Here is a 22,718-nt window from a genome sequence, read left to right as displayed (position 1 = left end):
GTCCCCAGTTGGGAGCACGTGAGAGGCAACCACACATTGATGTTTCTCTCCCTCCCTTTACCTTTCTCTAAAAATAAATAAATAAATAAATAAATAAATAAATAAAATCCTTATACAAAATAAATAAAATGAAATCTGGGGAATCAAGAATCCTGAGGAATTGGGCTTGAACTCAAGTGTGATAGCACTTTATGGGCATAATTGGCATCTGTGATAAAGTCTAGAAGGCAAATGTTTTAAAAATAGTACTTTGAAATGCAGGCTTACATGCATTTTTTTTAAAATGTAAAATGAGCATTTGAATAAAGTAGCCAAAAGAAGGGCAACCACCTTCATTGCCTTTAGCACACAGGCTATTGGAGTGCGCCCTCAGTAGCTGGGGAACCTGGATTTGTTTGGGGCACGGAAGAGACAGTCTGTCATCTTTGTGGTCATAAGAAAGAAATGACTTCTTTTAAATAATGGGCTTTAATTCTGCTACCTAAAGTGTGTATTTCAATGTCAATTTTATAGGAGCTGTTTTTCATTTGCCAAATGCAAGGAGGACTTTATTACATACGGTTGTATAAGTTGTCTTCAATTTTCATAAATTTCTTCTTAAATGCTTTTTGCTGATCATTTTTATAACATCCGTATAAACTTGCATCAGTAACAATACAAAGCATGTAAGGCCCCAGTGTATATCTGATATTCAGGGCTATGATTTTGACCCACTTCAAACAGAGTGGCAAGGTAACACGCAGCCTTTTAGAAGCTTCGGTTCTAGGTTGTGGTGCCTTGCTGAGTGGAAATGGGGGCATCTTGTCAGGCGTTACCTTGGGAGGTTACATAGGTAGGCTTCTGTGGACCTACCTGTCTGGGTCTGGTGGCCCCTGAAAGGAGCAGGTGTGAATTCCGCAGGTTTGTCCCGCAGTGATCCCCTGGGTCCCTCCCACCCCTCGCCCTTGGATTGTAATAGCCTCCCAGTCTTCCAGCAAAGAGGAGCAAAACCCACTGTCTTCCAAGAGCCCAACGGGAAGGGCAGAGATGAGCTACAAAACAATCGAGATTTTGCCATAGGACCAAGCTGAAAATGCGTATTAAGCCCCTGCCTCTTCGGAAGAGAAAATGGGCAGATAAGGAGGGGAGCAGGCCTTGAAGGATACAAAGGTCTATGCAGACAGAAACGCGAGTGGAAAACATAAAAGTCCTCCCCTTCCTCGTCCCCAGTCCCCAGCCCCCAGCCGCAGGGATCAGAATAAAGGAATGTAAGAAGCGAGGGTTTGACTCACCGAGAGCTAAACTGATGGTGAGGGGGTGGGGGATGGATGGTTCCAGAAAAATACTCCCAAAGAGAAATGTTTGCACATAACGTTGGTTGTTGCCGCAAGATTATTTTAAGAATAAGCTATGCAACCACCAGCAGTGTTTTATTCCTTATCAGATATTTTAGAGATTTAAAAGTAGTAATAATAATAATTTGCTTCCCAGACCAAAATGGCCTCTGCTACAGAATCATGATAATAAGGCTGTATTACCAAACTTCCAGTTATTAGATAAGTAAGTTCTGGGATTTAATATACAGCATGGTGACTATAGTTAACAGTATTGTATTAATGCTTGAAAGTTGCTAAGAGTGTGGACCTTAAATGTTCTCACCACCAAAAAAAGAAGAAAAGGCAATTATGTGAGGTAATGGGTGTGTTGACTAACCTTATTGTGGCCATGATTTCACAATATGCATTTACAGATATACATGCAAATCGTCACATTGCAACATCAACCTTGCACGGTGTCACATGCCCATTATATCTCAGTAGAGCGGGAAAGGAAAGAAGGCCCTATCAGAATGGCGTCTAGTCCTTGGAATGGTAGCTGTTGACCTCAGAGAGGAGCAGCGGTGCCGCGCCGGCCGTGGCCGAGGCTGAGGCACCCGGCCTGGTGAAGGGCATTTGTAGTCGTCCTGCAGGTCTCTGCTCCGATCCTGGGCATCTGTCACCAGAGGTAGCCAGTGACGATTTCCACAATTTTATGACCCTTGGCTGTCATCCCAATAAGTCATAAGCCATCTTCTTCCCCTCTGTAAAATTCCACTTCTACACCCTGGCCTTTCCACCCGAATCCTTCTGAAGCAGTGAAAATGGAGCCACACCTCCTGTATGTAACGTCAACATGTTTCTCCTACTGCCACTCTGACTGACGCCCCCCACAAAAGTACTCAAGCACTGGGGACTAAGGGTCAGTCTAGATACCAAGGATAAAGAAAAGGCTTATTTGCTTTTGCCTCTTCAGTGGATAAGGTATAAAAGGCAAGGGACTGGTCATTTGTGTATCATCTACAACGTCTAGAGCCCTATGGATATCGAATTAGATAATGAGGGAAGAGCCGTTTCCTGTGCTGTTGTCGGGTTAGGGGGAGGTTGGCTTGAGTAAAAGGAGCTGTGGGAAGAAACAGGTCAAGCCCAGGTTCCGACTGAGCAAACCGACACCCTTGTCAGCAGAAGGGTGTGTAGAGACTGCAGTCATGTCTCACACATTGGAGTTCAGGGTCCAAACAAGAAAGGAAGGCCCTGCCAGGTCTGGGGGATCAGGCTGAAGATGGGGTTCAGAGCAGGCGCTGGGAAGCCAGAGCATGTCCAGACAGAGCCTGAATGCCGACCCACCCCGGACAGGGGCCGCCTGGCCTCTGCCTTGGGCTTTTATTTTTTTATTTTCAGAAAGAGGAGAAGGAAGAGAGAAGGAGAGAGAGAGAAACATCGACGTGTGAGAAAAACATGGATCAGTTGCCTCTCGCATGCCTCCCACTGGGGACCTGGCCCACAGCCCAAGCATGTGCCCTGACAGGGAATCTAACCGGCGACCTTGCAGTTTGCAGACCAATGCTCAATCCACTGAGCCACACCATTCAGGGCTCTGGCTTGGATTTTTAAAATAGGGTTGGCTAGCATGAAAAGTATTGGCAGGTTTTTCTTGACTTTCCAGCGTAAGGCCAGGTTACTAAGTGCCTGTGACTATAGCCTTGGAGGCCAGGCCAGTTAGAGTACTTTATTCCATCAACTGAGTGCCTACCATGTAAAATGAATAAACTCAGCTTAATATTGGGGAAAGCACAAAGAAGCGTAAGGTATAAACTGTAGTTCTTGCCCCCAGAATATAGCCTGGTTATGATAACATGACCTCGATGTGTAGAAAGTTGAACAGCACAAAAGAGAAGTGATTCAGTTCAACAAGACGAGATTTTGCAAGGCAGGAATGCATTGTGTGACTGAACGGGTGGTACCTGTGGTGAGTGCCGTAGGAACTGAGCTGGGAGTAATCTCTGCGGGTTGGAGAGGTCTGGGAAGGGGAGCGATCTGAACTGTCGTGTCTTTGGATAAGTTGAGAGAAGGCATGCATCAGTAAGGCATGCCAGATGGAGGAGTGGTGTAAGAGTATGGAGGTAGGAAGTTTAGGAGACATTCTAGAAACAGTACAGCAGCTCAATTAGAGTTGAGGGTTGAGGAAGGTTAATAGTTGGAGACGAAGGTAGTTGAAATAAAAATGTGATGGTGTTGAATTAAAGAGCCCTCAGGTGTATCTTCTAGACACTAAGAAGTCACCAAACATTTTGGGACAGAGGAATGACATGCTTAGAAATATTCCGGGAAAGTTAATCTGGTGCTGAATATGGGCAAATTAGAGGAAGAAAGAGTGCTTGGGTAGACCAGATGTCTCTTTGCTTTGGTCTGACTAATAACATGACAAATGCTCTAACTATGGAAGTGGCGGCAAGAACAGAAATAAAGAGATGGATACAAGAGACATTTGAAGGAGACGGTAATGAGACTTAACCCCTTCTTCCTCAAAGGTAAATGCATTGTTTTATAAAAGGTGAAAGACTTACACGACCTGAAGAGTATGAAGTGCATTGTTTTGGAACCAAGTGACTCGAAGAATATTTTATGAACGGAAATGGGGATGTTAGGTTGCAGGGTAAGATGGCTGAGTTCTTAGGTAAAAAAGTAATGAGTTGAGCTTTGGATGATAGTCTTTGATGTAGCAGGAGGCAGAAATGTATTACTAGAAGGTACAAGGGAGAGCCCAGCCGGTGGTAAACATGGGGAAGTCGCCTGCACAGACATGACATTGTAACCTGTTTGAATGGATGATGTCTTCCCGAGGGAGAAGAGTCAAAATGTTGGAAGTGCCTCCATTTTAAAGGAGGAAGAAGAGAAGAAAGCACCACACAGTCTGCAATCAGACACTGGGGAGGAGGTGACAGATTCACGGAGACACAGATAAGAGCGTCAAGAAGGAAGTTGTGGTCAGCAGTATCAGATGTTGCAGAGAGATCAGGGAGGAGAAAGACCCAGGAGAAAGATGAGGGCTGAACAAAGGCCACTGGGTTCTGCAATTAGGAAGTCTGTTCAGCTTTAGGAATAGTTTCACAGTGAGTGTGTAGGTGTGGGAGGAGAGGGATTAAGGAGTGAACCTTGAAGAACAGGGAGCATAAACCATTGATTTCAGGTGAGAAGTAACAGGGGAGAATGTGGCCTTCCAAGTTGGACATTTGTGTGTGACATACCCATGCAGACTGAAGACGAAGATGAAGGCGTTGGTGCATTTGGCCAGACTTAATTAAATACCTACTAAGGGCTTGGACCCAGTTACCAGGGAGAAATTGAAAGCTGTGAGAGGAAGAGAGGACAGTGAGGCGAACAGGGTTCCAGAAAAAATGGAAAGGAGGAATCATGAGAATAGGGGAACTTTTAGTGCTGGAAAGAAGACGCTGCTTCCTCTGAGACCGGGGCGGGGGGAGAGTGGCAGGCGGATGTAGATTCGGGAAATGTTTTGAAATGAAGAGAATAAAGGTGGAAAGCAGCACTGTTGACCTTAGGCTTCTGGACAAAGCGGAAGGTGGGTGGCCTCTGAGAGACAGGGTGGACTAGGGTGATGGGTGAAGGGGTGAAAAGAAAAATGTTAAAAACACCACCCTGGGTCATGAGCGGGGGGCAGGAGGGGTCAGAGAGACACAGACATTAGGATGGTGCTGCACAGAAACCTTGAACTTGTACCCATGTAAGAGATGGTTATGAACTGCAGCTTAGAAGATGGGCAAGTGTTTGTTTCCAGTTTCACTTCTGAGAACTTACTCTTCCTCATTGTCTTATTTTTCCTAATACATTTTCTATGATTTTTTTATTTCTAGTATTACCGTAATTATAAATTGCACAGCCATTCAAGAGATAGGCTCTTATAGATCCCTGAGGTTCTCTCAATTGTGGGTGAGATGTCAGTATGAAATAATACTTTCTAGGTGGATTAATTTATTGATACATACACTTACCAGGAAAAGTGAGTGAATAAAATCCGTGAATTGTACTACACACTTCCTCTAAAAGGCTGGTGTAAAGTTTCAGATGATCTAAATGAAAACACATCAGAGCGACTGCCTGTGTCCTCAAACCTACAGAATTCATTTAGGAGTAATTGCAGAATAAGATCCAAGGGGGTAGTCGTGGGTCACTCGGAAGCTGGCAGATCATGAGTGGCTCCATGATGGGACCTGTGTGGCCAGATGTGTCTTCGCACGACTGGACCAGACGGTCAGGGTCTGTGACAAGGAGTAGCGACCTTGCAGGACAGCAATCACGTAACAGTTCACTGGGCCACCTGATACAGTCTTCAGTTTCAGTAGGAGGCCCAGTGAGAACTCAGGAAGAATTATTTGTTTCCATCACAAATAATATTTATAACAAAAGCAAACAATGCACAAAGCCCTGACATTCTGACTATGTATCTCAGCCTTTAGTATGTTCCTGGCTCTGGTCTCCAAGTCTCCTGCCCCGCTCACGGTGGCAGGTGGAACACCGAACTACTTGGCCCACAAACTGAGTGACCAGAATGTGCTCCCGGGTGGAATAGATTCACTTGCCAACCTTGTTCAAGTGGGAGGAAAACGTTCTGTGGGCCCCCAGCCACTGGCCCGAACGGAGGTGAGCCTGCCGAGTTTATTCACGCGATGGCGACTGAAACATTTTTTCTGCCCTTTCTTTTCCTTGTAGGTATGGCCTCACATGTGCAAGTTTTCTCCCCTCACACCCTTCAATCAAGTGCCTTCTGTAGTGTGAAGAAACTGAAAGTAGAGCCGAGCTCCACCTGGGACATGACTGGGTACGGCTCTCACAGCAAAGTGTACAGCCAGAGCAAGAACGTGCCGCCTTCTCAGCCAGCCACCACAGCCGTCAGCACCTCCTTGCCGATCCCAAACCCGAGCCTACCTTACGAGCAGACCATCATCTTCCCAGGAAGCGCCGGGCACATAGTTGTCACATCAGCAAGCAGCACCTCTGTCACTGGGCAAGTCCTCGGCGGACCACATAACCTAATGCGTCGAAGCACTGTGAGCCTTCTTGATACCTACCAAAAATGCGGACTCAAGCGTAAGAGTGAGGAGATCGAGAACACAAGCAGCGTGCAGATCATCGAAGAGCATCCACCCATGATTCAGAATAATGCAAGCGGGGCCACCGTCGCCACTGCCACCACGTCGACTGCCACGTCCAAAAACAGTGGCTCCAACAGCGAAGGCGATTACCAGCTGGTCCAGCATGAGGTGCTGTGCTCCATGACCAACACGTACGAAGTGTTAGAGTTCCTGGGCCGAGGGACGTTCGGGCAAGTGGTCAAGTGCTGGAAAAGGGGCACCAACGAGATAGTGGCCATCAAGATCCTGAAGAACCACCCGTCCTACGCCCGGCAAGGCCAGATCGAGGTCAGCATCCTGGCCCGCCTCAGCACAGAGAGCGCGGACGACTACAACTTCGTCCGGGCCTACGAGTGCTTCCAGCACAAGAATCACACGTGCTTGGTCTTCGAGATGCTGGAGCAGAACCTCTATGACTTCCTGAAGCAGAACAAGTTTAGCCCCTTGCCCCTCAAGTACATTCGCCCAGTGCTCCAGCAGGTGGCCACGGCCCTGATGAAACTGAAGAGCCTGGGTCTCATCCATGCTGACCTCAAACCAGAGAACATCATGCTGGTGGATCCATCCAGACAGCCCTACAGAGTGAAGGTCATCGACTTTGGCTCAGCCAGTCACGTGTCCAAGGCTGTGTGTTCCACCTACTTGCAGTCCAGATATTACAGGTAAGGCCGTTGGCACCGAGACAGGAGACGCTGACCGGCCAGTGGCACGTACAGAGAATGTGCAGTTGTCTGTCACTGCGGGAGAGAGAAAGTTCTGTACCTGCGGTGGCTGCCTTCAGGTGGTTGGAATTTACTTGGGAAGTTGGGACGTGGGCACATGGAAATGGTGATTAGAAGTCAGAAGGGAGCCAGGTGAGGCCCTTGGCATGCGTGTTCAGAGCTGGAAGGGATTCCTGGGGCTGGGGTGCCGAGCAGAAGCAGAGCAGGGGAGTTCGGTCCTCACGGATGGTCGGATCCAGACATGGGTGGAGGAGAGAGGAGGCGTGCGTTATTGAAGTCACTGTGGCGAGAATGCACAAGACGCGCAGGAGACAAGGACCCCTGCCTGGCCAGAACAGAGGACCTGTGGATGAGGGGAACTGTGACCAAAAGGACAAGTTGGGACAGGGCTGTTGGGGTCTTAAATACCTGGCTAGGAGGCTGCAACTGTATCCTCAAACATGGAGCATGCACTGAGGCGTTAGAACACAGCGGTTAACAGGACAAACGTGATTCTCTGAGACGGTGTTTACATGGCCATGGAGGCGGGTTCCAAGAAGGGATGGACTAGATTAAGGGCCCGTCGGCTTGCTGCTGGTGAGAGAAGGCCAAGTTTGGGGTCAGGGTGGTAAGCAGATGATGGGAGGATTGTAGGAAAGTGCATGGCTTTCATTCCTTCACTCACTCCTCAAGGGTTTACTTCACTTCCCCCTGAGCCGGGCACAGTGCCAAGAATGCAGCAGGCACTGTCCTGGGGGCCCAGCATGCTGGTTCCCACTGCTGCTCCACGTTAAATATCACTGGGGCTTTTAAAGGTAACCTAACTTGGGTCCTGATCTTTACAAACTGAATCAACATCTCTTGTGGGAGGCTCGTTTTTAACAGCATTTCTGGGGGTTTCACTGTGCAGCGATTGTTGAGAACTGGTGCCCTAGGTGGGGTGGGGCGGGGCGGATGAGAGCATTGGCTTTGGAGTGAGAAGCCCGGACTTGACCCTGATCCCTGCACTCACTAAGCTGTGTGACCTGGGCTTGCTGCCTCATTTCTCTGCGCCTCCAGTTCCTCACCCATAAACGGGGGTGGTCAGTCACCGGCCTCGTGGGGTTGTCAGGGTGGTGGCAGGCTGTGACGTGGTGAAGCACTTTGCTCCGGCACGTGGTGGGCGCCCAGGAAGGAGTGGGTACAGTGGGAAGCAGGACGGTCTGTGGAGACGGTGATGGGCTGTGGTGGGAGTGACATCGAACAGTCCGACAAAGATGGAAGGTAGCGAGAAACAAAACCAAACTCCCACGAGAAGTCAGGGCTCGTGACACACGTCAGAGGCTGCCACGTCGGCAGGAACACCAGCGTCCCGACTCGTCTACGTCTGATACTCCAGTCATGGATGTGCTCTCCCCACACTTTCTTCCAGGCCACAGAGAAAAGGCTGGAAGGCAAGCTGGAGCCACCAATCGGCTCCCCTTGTTTAGTGATACACTAACCTCTGGGCCAGTCCTCCACCTCATCCCTCAGCCTGCAGCCTCGGTGGATAACTTCAAGACAGGGTCCCCCGAGCGCCCCTCTCCCCTTCCTCACCTTCTCCCCACTCTCAGGTTTCCAGGCCCCTCCCCCTGTGCTGGCTGTCTCCCGGCCCTGGCCCGCCCTCCCCTTAGGAGGCATTTCCTGGGCTGCAGCAGCTCCTTTCCAGGTCCCTGCATCCTTCCTTCCCCAGCGTTTTCTCTCCTTCTCAGTTCAGGTGTGCACGCATCTTCCCGTCTGGGGAGGCACCTCCACTTGCCGCTGCCTCCCCCTTACCCACTTCCTCTCCCTTGCTTAAGCCTTTAGGGCAGGCTCCATGCGCGCGAGCCAGGCGTGCCTCATCACCGCTACATGGAGAGGCAAGATGTGAGCCGGGGCCCTGGGCTTGGAGGGAGAGGGGGAGGCCTGGGGAGGAGGGGTGAAGGAGGGTGGGCCGGGGCTGGGACAGCACGGGGTTCTCTGAAAGCCAGCCCTGGGTGGCGTTAGCAGGGCTGACCGTTGCTCCCTGCTGCTGCTGTCACTTTACTTTTCCTGAGCCGACTGAGCACGCCGCAGGCTGCTCCTCCCTGAGCCCTGGCCTGAACACTGGTTCAGCTGCAGCAAAGGCGGGCTGCTTGGGCTTTTATCATTTCATCAACCCGAATCGTTGTTTAGTGAACAGATACTTGCTCTATTCAAATTACTAAAAAGTGAGCATGGCCGCCTATAAAAAGACTATTTAAAACTCCATTTGAAAGAGCAAAACTTGATGAGCCAGTAAGTTGACTTGGAGATCCTTGAGCGCTCGCGTCTTCTCACCTTGCACCCACGTGACACTTCCCACCCCTGACCCAAAAGGTAGATGCTCAGTTTTCATCCGCTTTTAAGTCTGGCCCTGGTGCCCGGGTACCTGCGGCCCCCATGCAGGAAATCTGGCGGGGCAGGAGGAACGTCTCCAGTGGGTGGTGAAGGCTTGTTTGCTGCCTCGCCCATGGCTCTCATTAGCAACCCCCTCCCTCCCAAGGCCCGAGCTCTGGGTGCCATATTCCCACTGCTGGTAACCCTTCAGTGGTTGTTGCCTAACATTCTGAGGACAAGAAGTCTTCCTCTTCATGGTTGTTTTAGCCAAAAATGCAAGTGTCCATCCTTCAGGTTTTCATGCCCTGCCCCTCCATGTACTGCTCTGGCTTCAAGGGCATGGTCAGCGTGCACTCCAGCCCGGCCTTTCTGCCTGGAATGATGTTTCGTCCCGCTCCTCCCCCCGGGCCTCATGGGAGCCCCGGAGTAGCTCGCCGCCATCACGAGCCATCTGACTGTTTAAGAACAGTCTCCAGCTGTGTCTGGTCTGTCCTGTCTGTGTGGGACAGCCCACTCAGGCCATATTTATCAAGCTGATTTTCCCAATGCCTTGCCTGTCACAGGGGAGAGGGGTTGGGGTGGGGTGGAGCTCTTCAATCGTCCATGGGTACCCTGGGAAGGAAGGTGTTTCCAGCTACATCTTAAGAGAATGTATGTGCCTGTGTTTGAGCTGCCTGGTACAGAGGGGCCCTTAGGCTATGGATCCAAGTGGAGCCAGGGCGTGGTCTCCCAGGGTCCCCCAGTATCTGAGCTGGGTGCACTTCCCCCGGGACCTCTCACTTTCAAAGGGGAGAAAACTTACATGTCCCTCCCTGTTTTAAGTGGGACAGTTTTAAGAGTCTCATCCCCGCCTAGTGATGTGGGAACAGTGTGATATAAAGAGATGTTCCCCTCCGCAGCCTGGGTTACCTGGACAGGTAGGTGGTGGCCGCGGTGGGGGGAGGATGCAGGCGTGAACTATTACCTTGCGAGTTAGGCATTTGCTTGGCCGAGGGTGGGGGCCCTCTTGCTGTAGGTATTCTATGAGGCTAGGCTGACGGTGTGTGTTTCAGGAAACAAAGGCTGCGCTTTTCGTTTTTTCAGCCTGATGCACGGGCATCCCCTTCCACCTCGAAGGTCAGTTGCGTGGTGCAGTGCCAGACCGCCCTGGTTCTCGAGCTTCATTGCACATGAGAATCACCTGGAGCGCTTGCTAAAAGCAGATTTCTGCCAAGGTCCTGCCCCAGACCCACGGGCCCCAGAATCTGCAGGGGAGTGCCCCCCAGGAAAGTCCCCGCCCCCGCCCCCCACACACAGACAGGCACACGCGCACGGAATTGGAGGTGAGGTGGTCATACTCAAGCCCACTGTTTGAGACACGCTGCTCAGGGGAGAGAGGGGTTGATTGTCACAATGGTGTCACCTTCCAGGTGCTCTCCCCCTAAGCAGCGGAGTGGTAGGTAATCCTGTCGACTGTCCCCTCCCCTTGGAAGTCCTGTCACCTCCCTCTGTGGTCCTGCCTGGATGCCAGGCGTTGCTTTGGAGCAGGCAGTGCGTTGATGCGGGGGTACCTCCACTCCGTGTGCCCAGCAAACTAAAAACACAACCAAATGTTCGGTTCTCCTCTCAAGAAAAACAAACAAAATGACAGCCGTGCAAGCAAGAGATAGTCAGCGATTAAAATGTGCAGATTTTTTGGTTTCCTCTCTGAGCCATTCAGAATACCCTTGTCTGTTAGACTTAACTTGAAATATTCCAGGTCATTGCTAGGACCCCCCAAAAATAGGCATCAAAATTTAAGATTTAAAATATGGCCAGCAATCTACTGTTGCATAATAATCTGACCTTTTTGTCTGATTCTTTGAGTTGCAAAGCCCGTCTTCAGGTTGATTGCATGGCTGTTTTAGGTGGGGGTGGAGATGTATTTGAATTCCGTTCAGGTCAGCAGACAGCCATTGGGAGATGTCAGCTGGGCGCTTACTCAGTGTCCGGCAGCCCATTTACCGAAGGGTGCGGCATCAGGCATGAGCTCTCACCTTGAGGTATGTCCAGTCTGTCCAAGGAAGTTGAAAGACACAGACAGGCCGCCTAGAGAGTAATTCGCTCGCGCGCTTCGGTCCTGCAGATGTTGACCATTCAGCAGATCCTCATCGACGCTCTAGGAAACCAATGATGAGAAAACCCAGTGAAAGAAATTCAAGCTAAGGACCGATTTTGCGGGATGGGCCAACAGGGAAGGTTTATAGCTGCCCTGCGGTCGATCTGAAAGGAAATAGATGGGGCGGAAGTTGGGATGAATAAGGGAAGATGGGGAAACGGCGAGGCCTGGGGGGAGTTGAGGGCCTGGGTTGGAAAACAGGGTGTGGGGGAGTGACATCTTACAGCGGCGGCTTTGATGTCGGCTTTGATGAGGCACTTGGATTTAACAAGGAGTAATTGGATGAAGTTAAGGATATTAATGAGGTTAATCAATTGGAATGGAAAATAAAAAAAAGTTGGGGAGAATCCAGAGGCTAAGAGAGAGTAAATAGTGGTTATTCAGGAACAAAGGGAAGAGGCCCTAGATTATAATGGGGGACCCCCCCACCCCAAGTGCAAATGTGAACACTTAGTGCTTTTAACCTTTCTGGTACTGTGATTACAGAATTGGCTTAGAGGGAATAGCGGTCTGTTTGGTTTGCTGTCTTTGTTTATTGACAAAGGTTCTGAAGCCCTGGTCTCCTCAGGACCTGGCTTCCAATCCCACCACAGCTACTGAGTAATAGGCTGTGGAAGGAGAGTCGAGAGCTTTGCATTGCAAGGCTGCCCTTCTGTCCCCACCACGTAACTGTGTTCCACTGAGTCATCCGTGGTAGAATGTCAACTGTGAGCCATCCTCACTCCTGCGTCTGGATCCCAGTGTGACCGGGGCCCGTGTTCATGAGACAGAGTTCAGTCTGTGGCCAGAGGACAGTTTTCTCTCCTGTAGGTTGACCTTGGCCTCATTAGTCCAGACTGGGAGCCCTCCATGATCTCTTCCCCATCAGCAGAGAACATGGCATATTCGAGAACGCCTTGCAGGCAGACCTCATTTTATTGAGCTTCACTTTATTGTACTGCACGGGTGTCGCAGTTTTTACAAGTTAAAGGCAAGAGCCCCCCCTGCCCACCCAGCAAACAGATTACAATTCTCATTATTGCTGCACGCGCTCTATCAAGGTGGTCTGCAGCCAAACCTGCAGTATCTCCAAGGGGGTGGCTGTGCTCTAAGCCACTTCAAAAGAGGGGCATAGCTTTATAAAGCCATAAACATGAGTAGTTTCAAAAATTGCACAGCTTCTTTATACAGATTATAATCTATATAAATCACATATAAAAGGTGACTGACTAGAAGTTCGGTTTGAAAAGAGCCGAAAGTGAAATAATGCATTGCAGGTGTTAACTTTTTAAATTAATTTGCCTTTTATTACTCATACAAACAATAGAAAAAGTTGCTGGTTTACACCTGAGGATATTAAGCAAAATATTCAACCCGTCTGCAGTCCCGGTCGCCCAGGGAGACAGCTGTAAACGCGTGAAAGTGTTTAGGGCCGCGGCGCTTTCCCGAGGACAAGTAATCAGCAAGTTACCTTGGCCGTCAGGCTATCTTCAGTTCTCCCTTACTGCTCTCTTCATTCGTGAGCTGTACGGTGAAAGATTTAAAGTTAAAATTGTCTTTATTATGGAATAATTGGCGTCGGAAGCCACGTGCATATTTGAGCGCATCTCTGCTCAGGTGCTGCGGTCCCCCTGCACACACACACACTCTCTCTCACATACTCATGCACACACTCTCGAATAACACGGTGTGAACCCACACGCGACTCTGGCCCCAGAAACCTGGCCCAATTTTCTGCCTTTGCTGCCGAGCTGCCAACTACATGTCCCCAAAGCTGAGGACGGTAGGGCTGGAACCACTCCTGGGCTCCAAGGTATAAACCAGTTGCTTTCAAAGTGTGACCCAAGGGCCCCTCCCATCCCAGGGTCTCCCAGGTTCTCCCAGGTTCTTGTCAAAAGTAGAGGTTCCTGGGTTGCCAAACAAATCTAGGAACAGGCCTCCCGGGGCTCAGGCCAGGTGACATCTGTGGACACAAGGTGCGCAGCTAATTCTTTTTTTCTTTTCACGCCATTGAGGTATGATCGGCATACAGAAAGCTGTCCGTACTTAATCCAGACAACTCGATGAGTTTGCACATAGGTGTGTGTCCATGAAACCGTCAGCCCGCCCTGTGTCTTCAGTAGACCCATCACCTCCAGAAGCTTACTTTTACCCTGTTTATCATCATCATCGTCACTGTCATTACCATTATTTTATCCTTTAACAAATGTTGCTCCAAAAGACATGGAGTCCAGGGTCCATTGCCCCTGGGGGGTGAACTAAATGCCTTTTCGAGGTGGGTGAGGTGGGGCCACTGGTGACAGCCCTCTGTGGGGTCAGTTGTTACATTACTTGTGGTCAGACCCCTTATGTCCCATCGGTGGTGACAGTGAAGATCCAAAAATAGTTGGTAAGCGTGATGGGGTCGGCGGACTGGCGAGTGGGTGGTCCAAGGAGGAATGGGGTGGGAGGGCGCAGGGGAGACGTCAGTATCCCCCCTTTCTGCATAATTCACAGCCGATGTGGCACTACCTCGAAGTAGCTACTGAACTCCCCCCGCAGCCACAGCCGGGCTGGGAGCTGCCGCCCTCATTTATGCACCCAGCGGGTAATTTTCTGAATTCCGAAGATATGCCAGACCCTGTGCTTTGTGCTGAGGTTTCAAGAAACTAGTAGGAGCGCACCCTGCCCTGCAGCTCCGCCCCCAAAGCTGCGCTGGAACCCGAGGGTGGGGATTGGTCCTTGGCCCTTGTCCGTCTGGCGTAGACTTGTCCCATTAAGCTGCGAGGGCAGAGCGTGTCACCCTTGAATCGAGTTCCCTGTTCTCCCTGGCCCTCTGAGCCACTCCTACACTCTAAATCCTGAGGGTTCTCCCTCCTGCCCTTGGCCTTCCCATGACAGTGGGTCTCTGCGTCCCAGCTGGCGTTTCTCAGCTGTGTGGCTTGAGGGAACCTCCCAACCCTCTCTGAGGCTCTTTGTTCTCTTCTAAGAGAAATATAACAGCAGTCCCTGGGGTTGCTGGAAGGGCAGAATGAGCTAGCCACATGTGTGCGACGCACCTGTGTGCACCTTGCCTGGCACACAGCCTGCGCCCTGTTAATAGCCATTACTCCGGCCTGGGCTCCTTCCACGGTGTGCGTGCCTCTGGTTTAGCACTGCTGTTATTTGGCCTGCTGTCATCATTAGCTGTCAACACCCCCAGCATCCCCAGGCTTCTTGGAATCATCTTCGTTTCTTTGGCCCAGCACTGTACTTCACATTCATTGGGTGCGTAATTAATGAGGGCCTGTGTGTTTGGAGTGTGTTTAGTGGGTCCCTCCAGCATCAGGAAGGGACAGGATCCAGCCCAATAATGAAGGGGTTAACATTTGAGGAGAAGAGCGGCATCCGCTCCCTGAGCTTGGGGGAGATGTGGGGAGGAAGGCAGGCATACCGTTTTTCACCTGACGACCTGCCCTGGCACGCGTGACTCAAAGCTGTGCCATCTGGGCTGGGCATGGTGTCTCAGGGCGGGGGGCTGTGCCCTGCAGGAAGCCTCCGGGGTCTATATTGCATGTGATACCTGCCCTGATGTCCTGCATCCACTCCCCAACTCTGTGACATCAGAAGGGCCAGGCAGCAAAGACTGGAGTGATGCCGAAGGCTCTCTGCAGACTCCCCTGAAGGCAGTGTATGTCGGGGGGGGGGGGGGGGGGGGTTGTGTATGTGTTGTGTGTGGATGTGTGTTGTCCGAATGATGTTTGCGTCAGTATAGTATAGGTGCCTGTGGGATGCGTGAGTATGTGCTGGGTGTGTGTATGCGGTGTGTGTGTTGGGTATGTGTATATGTGGTATGTATGTTGCTGTGGGTGTGTCTGGTGTGTGATATGTCAGGTGTGTGTGTTGCTGTGGGTGTGTCGGGTGTGTGATGTGTCAGGTGTGGGTGTTGGTGTGGTGTGGGTGGGTGTGTGTTGGGTGTGTGTGTATGTGGTATGTGTGTTGCTGTGGGTGTATCCAGTGTGTGATATGTCAGGTGTGTGTGTTGGTGTGGGTGTGTGTGTTGGTGTGGGTGTGTCGGGTGTGTGTGCTCGGTGGCGGCAGGCAGACTGGTCCATAAGCTCCCCATGTATGGAGCCCCTTCTGGTCCTGACCCGCGGGACTGGGGATCAGGGTCACACCTTAGTTATGTAAATGTTGACCATAGAAAAAAAGGGTCTTGGCCCGAACACGAGGTGTAAACTGTTGGTGCCACTTCTGTGTCACCCAGTGACCTCCAGTGAAGGAGTCCTCTTCCCTGTGTAAATTAGAGCTTATATTGGCGAATAAAAACCCACAAAGTGTGAACCCCCAGAACATAAATAGATGCGGCACCGCGAGTCAGATTCGCACTTGTGAAAGTGGAACGTTCACCCTGAGTGGCAGCCGGGTGGCCTGGGGGCGTGGGGACCGCGCAGTGTCCTGCTTGTGGCCGGGGCACCACAAAATCTGTACATCGCCTGAGACTCACAAAACTTACATCAAAATACAAATAAAGTGAGACATGTTTTTAATTTAAAATCTATTTACCCCTAAAGACCTCTGAGGAAACTGTCGACAGTGTTAAACCCTGAAACCTTATCTTGCCTAGTTTTTCTTCCTGTTTTTGTTTTGTTGTGTTGTGTTCGGGCAGAGAGATGTCCCTGCTCATCCTGTAACAGGATGGTGACGGTCATTTCTGGAAACAGCTGGACGGGGCGCCTGTGCAAACAGCTCGGGGGCAGTTTCTCTGTTGTGCGTGCTGTTCCATGGTGTAGGCCGCGGGCCAGTCCTCTCACAGGTGGGCACGGAGACCACTAGGAGCAGGTGTGACGCACTGTCACCTCTGATACGCCAAGACTCCGGGAGTCCGGAGCGAAGATGCAGCCTTTGTGAAATCTGGTCGTCCAGCCTTCCGGTGCCTACAGGGCCCTGCCCTTGGCTCTGCCATTATTCTGGCCACGGCCAGTACGCTCGTGTGTGAGACAAGATGGTTTCTCCCTAAAATAGTTTTCCAAAACCAGCCTTTCCCTACAGCAAGCCTCCCATCATGGGGGGGGGGGCTCATGGTTTTTATGTAGAAGTAGCTGGTTTTGCAGGAATGGGTTATTTGGATGCAGAGGGTTACCCTGTCTGTGTTCTACGCGACGGGCCTTGGCGGGAGGGGAGGGGGGGGGGAGGGGAGGGGCGCCCATCCTCAGTGGCTGTCCCAGGCTTGCCGAGGCTGGTTCCCAGCAGAACGACCTGGGCCGTGCCCCCCAGTAACTGGGCCGCCGCCCAAGGCTGCATGCTGGGCACGCAGCCACCTCCCTCCCTTCTCCTCCCCAAATGAGTGACAGGAGCTTTTCACTCGTTTCCTTGGAAGAAGCAGGAGGGGCAGCAGCACGTGAATGTCGTTTCACGGTGTCCTCTGTGGCTGAGCGGCCGGTTTAGGACACGGGTGTCCTGTGCCCCTCCCAGCAGTGAGACAGCCGTTTGCAGACCCGAGCTCCTGGCCGCACACGCCCACCCACTCTGCCACTCGGGACTCTCTGCACTCGTTCCACAGAGCCGTATGATGGCCCTTCCTTGTCCTTAAACGTTCCCTCTTGTTTCCCGGGAGGCACTCCCTGAAGCCTCTCCCTTGGTCCTGGGCTCCTGCCCCTGCCCTGCGCTGGCTCCCACATCCTGCTTCCTAACCTGGAGTTCAAAGTCCCAATCTACAGGCCCCGGCGTTCGCCTCGCCCCGCGGGGCTCCGCACCCAGCCAGCTGTGAGCTCACTCTGCTCCTCGGCTTAGGATTCCCTCCTCCCCACCCTTCACCCCACTCTGGCCCCCAGATCCAGCCCTGCCCCACTCAGGTGCCAAAGTTGTTACAACCAGAAGGGATTTCTTTTTCTTCAAAATATTTGGACTTGGTGTGATCCGTCCTGTTAGTCCTTCATTCAGCCACTTGATCTCCGTGGAAACCCTACACTCCCGGGGCCAGGGTCTGGCTTGTAGACCCTGTAAGATGCAGGGCTGATGTCATCAGCCAGCGTTACAGTGAGCTGAAGGGACTGGCCACCACCAGCTTAGTCTAGGGAAGGGACATGGAGACAGAGACCTGGGTCTCGGCATCCCGCCAGCTGGGTGACTTGGGATGAGCCTCTCGACCTCCCAGCAGTGCCATTTCCTCGGCCCGCTGGGTCAGGTGACCTTCCCCACCAGGACCTTGGGAACCGCGGAGGTGTGTAAGTCTGAAGCCTGTGTTCGGCTTCACAGAGCCCCTCTGTGCGTCTTGTACATAGTGGAGACCGTCCGTGTATTGTTATTTCTCACCAGGTCCTACGCCTGGCTTTTCCTTTTCCTTCCCTTCCCCACCCCTGTCTGTACTCCCAGGGTTCCCCCAAGCTAATCCAGGTGGGTACATTGGTAGTAGATGAGGCATCTCCACACAGCAACCTCACTTAGACACTGGGGGACCCAGTTAAGTGAAATCTCAGCTTTCAGAATGTTGCCGGTTAATCGCTTCACTGTCACGTGAAAAGGCTGCCCCTGCAAGACGTGTTCATGTGTGACTGTCGGTTTGGGGCCCTGCAGGTCCAAATGAGGTTCTGCTGGCGCCGGCAGAAACAGGAACAGTGAAGAGAGATTTTTCTCTGAGAAATGTGCTGCTGAAATTCTTTCCAACTTTTTATGTTTATACTCTGTGTCCTGGCTTGTGTGGGAAGGCCACATCTCCATCTCACGGCTTTGTCTTACGTGCTGTGCTGTCACACACCTACGTGTGTGCGTGACGCGGCAGATGCCCCGGGGGCACCACCCCTGGTTTGGGAGAAAGCGCGGCAGCTTCTTCAGGAAGAACAGTTCCCCCGGCACTCCCGTTTGGGAGAAAGCCTTGGGGACGGGAAGGCACCAAAGCAGAGGTGCCAAGTGGGCCACCCCCTCCCATGAGGGGGAATAGTGTGGAGAGAGTGTCACACGAGAAACAAATGGAGAGGTAAAATCATTTGTAGGCCGACATGGGTGGGAGGTTTAACTTCAGAAATGCAGATTTCAGAGGATAAAGCGCATACTAACCCACAGGAAACAGCCATTTAGAAAGCTGGCTGCACAGCTCTGCGTGTGAACTGAACTTGTTTGCTTTGCCCAGGCCTTTAGTTACCACGGTGACACCTGTTGAGTGTCCCGTTGCTGTGTGTGACTCTCATCTTAACTCTGAGGGTAGGTCCTGCAGCATCTCACTGTGTGGTCAGGGCCTGGCCTGGGGTCACCCACGTGCTAGTGACCCAGCCATGAGTGCTGCCTGTGTGTCCCGCTCTGTCCAGCTGACTACTGCCCTGCTGCAGAACGCTGGGGACATCGAGGACCCCGAGCTGGGGGGAAATCCCAAGGATGCGGAGGGACAGCCCCTAGCTTCTCTGGACAGGCCCAGGGGTGTGTCTGAGCTAAGCCGTCACCTGTCTGCCCTCCTGCCCTCCCACCCTCATAGGGAGGGTCCCCTAAAGAGTGCGGGGAGCCATGGTTCCTTTTCCCCTGGCGCTGGGAGTCCTGTGCTCCGTTCTGCAGGGACACTGGATTTGCATATTGCTCTGCTCAGTTTTGCATGTTGCTCCCTCCCTGTCCCGGCGGAAGTGAAACGTGACGTGCTTGACATCTGGACACCACTGTGCCTGCACCACCTGTGAAATGATCAAGGCCATGGCAGAGACCCGGCGGCTGGGGTGCACAGCCTCAGTGCACACTCGTGCAGGCGGGGCGGGCCGCACCTCCCCGCAGAGCCCCGCTGCCTGGGGTCAAGGTGGATTCAGGCACCGGTTAGCCTTGGCCCCAAGATCTTACTCCTAAAAATGTAAACAGGATGGATGTGGGTAACCGAGATGCCAGGTGGAGAGCAATTGGTTCATAAGCTCACTGAAGTTCAAGTGCTGCGGGCTCTCGTGCTGGAAAGGACCACCTGGTAGGTCGCTCAGAGGGACCCGTGCTGGGCACTTCGTCCCCCTGCCCTGCCCTTTGACAGCAGGGTGTGCCCCAGCCGACCAGCTGCTCGGTGAAACCTCCTCCACACGCAGTCTGACTTCTTGCTGAGGAAGGAATGCATGCTCAGCCTAAGCTTGGTCGTGGTCATGTTCTCCAGGTGCTAAAGAGGAAGCGGGGAGGGACCTATGCATATTCATGGAATCCCTCTTTCCAAGAGCGAGACTCACCACACTTAAATACTTTCCATTTTGCCTGCACAGCGTGAGAATTGCTGGATGTGTGTTGCCACAGAAATGGAACACTTCTGAGGAGACAGGACAGCGTTGCCTTTCATAGTGGGAAGGAGGGGAGCTCTTTTGCAGGAAATTTGCCCCCTGCCGCCCTCGGGGAAATGAGACGGGGCCCTGGGCTGGCGAGAGCGAGGGAGGATTCCAACTCTTCGCGCCTCGCTGTCAGGGTGCCTGCTGCCCAAGCTGCCTCCTGTGCAAACAGGGCCGGGCAGCCGCATCCTAAGGCAGGACATGGACCTGATCGAGGCGGGCTGTAGGCTGAGTGGTCTGCGCTGCCGCTAGTTCTTCTTATCACACACATGCTTCAAGGTCTCACTCATTTCTCCATCCATCAGTGTCTGGCCACTCGGCTCTCCGCGTCGCCCCCTCGCCCTTGTCTGCTATAAATCCTGCTGCACTTAAAATCTGTATTCCATGCTCCCTGCACTGGACGGACTTGCAGACTTACATTTGTTTTTGTAATTGTGTCCCGGGTTTTAGTCCTGGGCCACCAGCTGGGTGGTGAGTGCCCTCCCTGTGCTCTGGTGGTTAACACACCCCCCATACTGGACGGTGGGGTTGCCGGGCTGGCGATCTCACCAGCCCTGCAGAAGGAAAGCTAGTCTATAAATCCCCGAAGGACACTTTCTATGAGCCACAAAGGTCAGCATTAATAAAATAAAAATCACTTCAGGAATTTTTTTTTCGTAAATTAGCTACATATAAAAGAACTTTTTCGGGAACTTTCATACATTGCTGGTGGAATGTAAAATGGTTTGACCACCTGCGGAAAGCAGTGCGGTGGTTCCTCCAAGAGGCCAGCATCAAATTGCCACACAACCCCTGCAGTTCCACCCCCAGGAATGTACCCCAAAGCACTGGGAACAGATACTTGTGCATGTATAGCAGCCGCATTCACCATAGTCAGAAGGTGGAAACACCCCAAATGCTCCGCAGCGGAAGAGCGTTTGACGAGTCGTGGCGTGTGCACGTCATGGAATGTTAGTCAGCCGTGAAGAGGAAGGAGCTACCGGCACTCGCTACAGTGTGGCTGCAGGCTCAGAACGTCCTGCTGAGTGGAAGCAGCCAGGCACAGGTCACATGACTCTTCCTATGCAATATCCAGGACGGATGACTCCAGAAAGACAATGCAGATTGGTGGTTGACGGGCAGAGGAGTGGGGAGGAGGGGGCTGAAATTGCCGAGTGGGGCGTGGGTTTCATTCTGAGTGAGGAAAACCTTTTGAAACCAGGTAGAGGTGGCGATTGCACAACAACGTGAATGCACGAAATGCTGTAGAATAGTTCACTTTAAAATGGTTAACTCTGTGTTGTGTGACTTTCACCCGAATAAATTAACTTTTAAGAAGGAAAAGGAAAACCTTTTTCAGGCCGAGAAGCTGGCATGGGATGAGATTTTACCAGGCACTGAGGCTTAGGCCCTTTTTGCTTTATTTGTAACGGGACCTAGAATTGTTTAACGTGCCGGCTACAATAGGAGCAGCTTTGAGAGCTGCGTGAGTGCAGTAGCTATAGGAGCTGATTTTTAGGATTCCTACAAAAGCAAAATTTGCAGGATGGCTTACTGTGTTCTGGTACTTAGGCTAAAACTCAATTTTTTTTTTTCCTGGATTTGGCAAGAAAAGGAACAGCTTTATCCGAGCGTTCTTTGAGAGCCCGGCGTGTAAAAGTGAAGGTTGGCATTGCTCTGACTAACGTGGTTACATCTGGGTTCCCGGAGCCCAGCCACGTGCCTCTGTGGCAGAACGTGCTCTCCCCCTCCCCGGCTGCTCCACCCCTCTCTCTTTGTCTTACAAGGGAGACTAATCTTTGGGGTGAAAGAAAAGACCTCTGTTTATGGTATTTTAGTATTGCTAACAGATATGGTGTGGTCGATTTTAGAGCTGGCAAAGCTGAAATAAAAGTCAGCGACTTCCTGTGTGCCCTTGGGCAAGTTGCTTAACCTTTCTGATCCCCACAGCAGGGCCACTCACACGGTCTTATATAAAAAGGGGAGGAGTAAAGGAAATTCGCCTGCGCAGTTCCTGGCCTGTGGAAATGCACAGAGACATTAATTTCTCTGAAGAGGAAGCCTCTGTGAAAGTGTGTCCCCTGTAGATTGTCACCTCCAGGGAGGCACCAGGTGTTCCCTTCAGTCTGGTGTTTGATGCCCTGCTCACCCATTTCACCCTTCCTTACTTCTGCTCCTCTGCATGACACCCTTCTTTCGCCGTTTAGAGGAAGTGCAAAGTACCCGAGTTTTGTCTGGCTTCTCATTGACCGTCTTCTCAAATCAATGAAGACTCTGCGTTTCCCCTCCCCCACCTCTGGCCTGCCACATGCATAATTACACTGTATTCTCACAGGCCTTCAGATGAGGAAAATTTGCATGTTGCCACATGTGTATTTACATACTGGCTTTCCCCCCCTACCATCAGCAAAACCAGCCAAAGTTCAACAAGCGATCCGTGATCCCTGGCTTTCCACATGCCCTCTCCTTACCTGGGTGTCTGTTTGTCTGCGGTTCACCTTCCCCTTCTGGCCGGTCCTCCCAAGTCTCAAATACTCTCAGTATGTCTGCTCTTCTCTAGGTCTCGATTTGTCCGCGCTTTTCCCTCCCCCTCCATTCAGGAAAGGTTTACTGGACTCCCTTCCCGAGCAAGGCGGCCTGCCGCAGCGACTCCGAAGCAGGCCCTCTCCTTCAGGAGAACCTAGCGAGGAGAGTTAGCAGTGGCCGTGGTCAGAGTTAAGGCTGTGTTGAGTGGGATACGGTTTTGTTTTTGTAGCCATTTTATTCCCCAGGCATGATCTGGGGTGATCTGGCCAAAACATTTCTTGCAGGGTGTAATTCTTGACTACTGGTGGTCTGCCTCGCTCACGTCTTTCTCTCAGGAGTGTGCTCGTTGGCATCCTGGAAGT

General features: G+C 51.7%; 1 protein-coding gene across 4 annotated transcripts in view; it reads left to right on the top strand.

The window, feature by feature from the left end:
• The window catches only part of HIPK2 (homeodomain interacting protein kinase 2), a 169,142-nt gene that overhangs the window by 49,299 nt on the left and 97,125 nt on the right, over positions 1-22,718 (top strand). For all 4 annotated transcript variants that reach the window (XM_053926491.2, XM_053926489.2, XM_053926492.2 and 1 more), the window contains exon 2: positions 6,024-7,107. In XM_053926491.2, the coding sequence (XP_053782466.1) occupies positions 6,024-7,107 (1,084 nt within the window). The remainder of the gene's footprint in view (positions 1-6,023; positions 7,108-22,718) is intronic.

The sequence above is a fragment of the Desmodus rotundus genome, chromosome 6 (assembly GCF_022682495.2).
Source record: "Desmodus rotundus isolate HL8 chromosome 6, HLdesRot8A.1, whole genome shotgun sequence".
In the NCBI taxonomy this organism is placed as follows: domain Eukaryota; kingdom Metazoa; phylum Chordata; class Mammalia; order Chiroptera; family Phyllostomidae; genus Desmodus; species Desmodus rotundus.
This window is presented reverse-complemented; position numbering and strand designations above follow the sequence as displayed.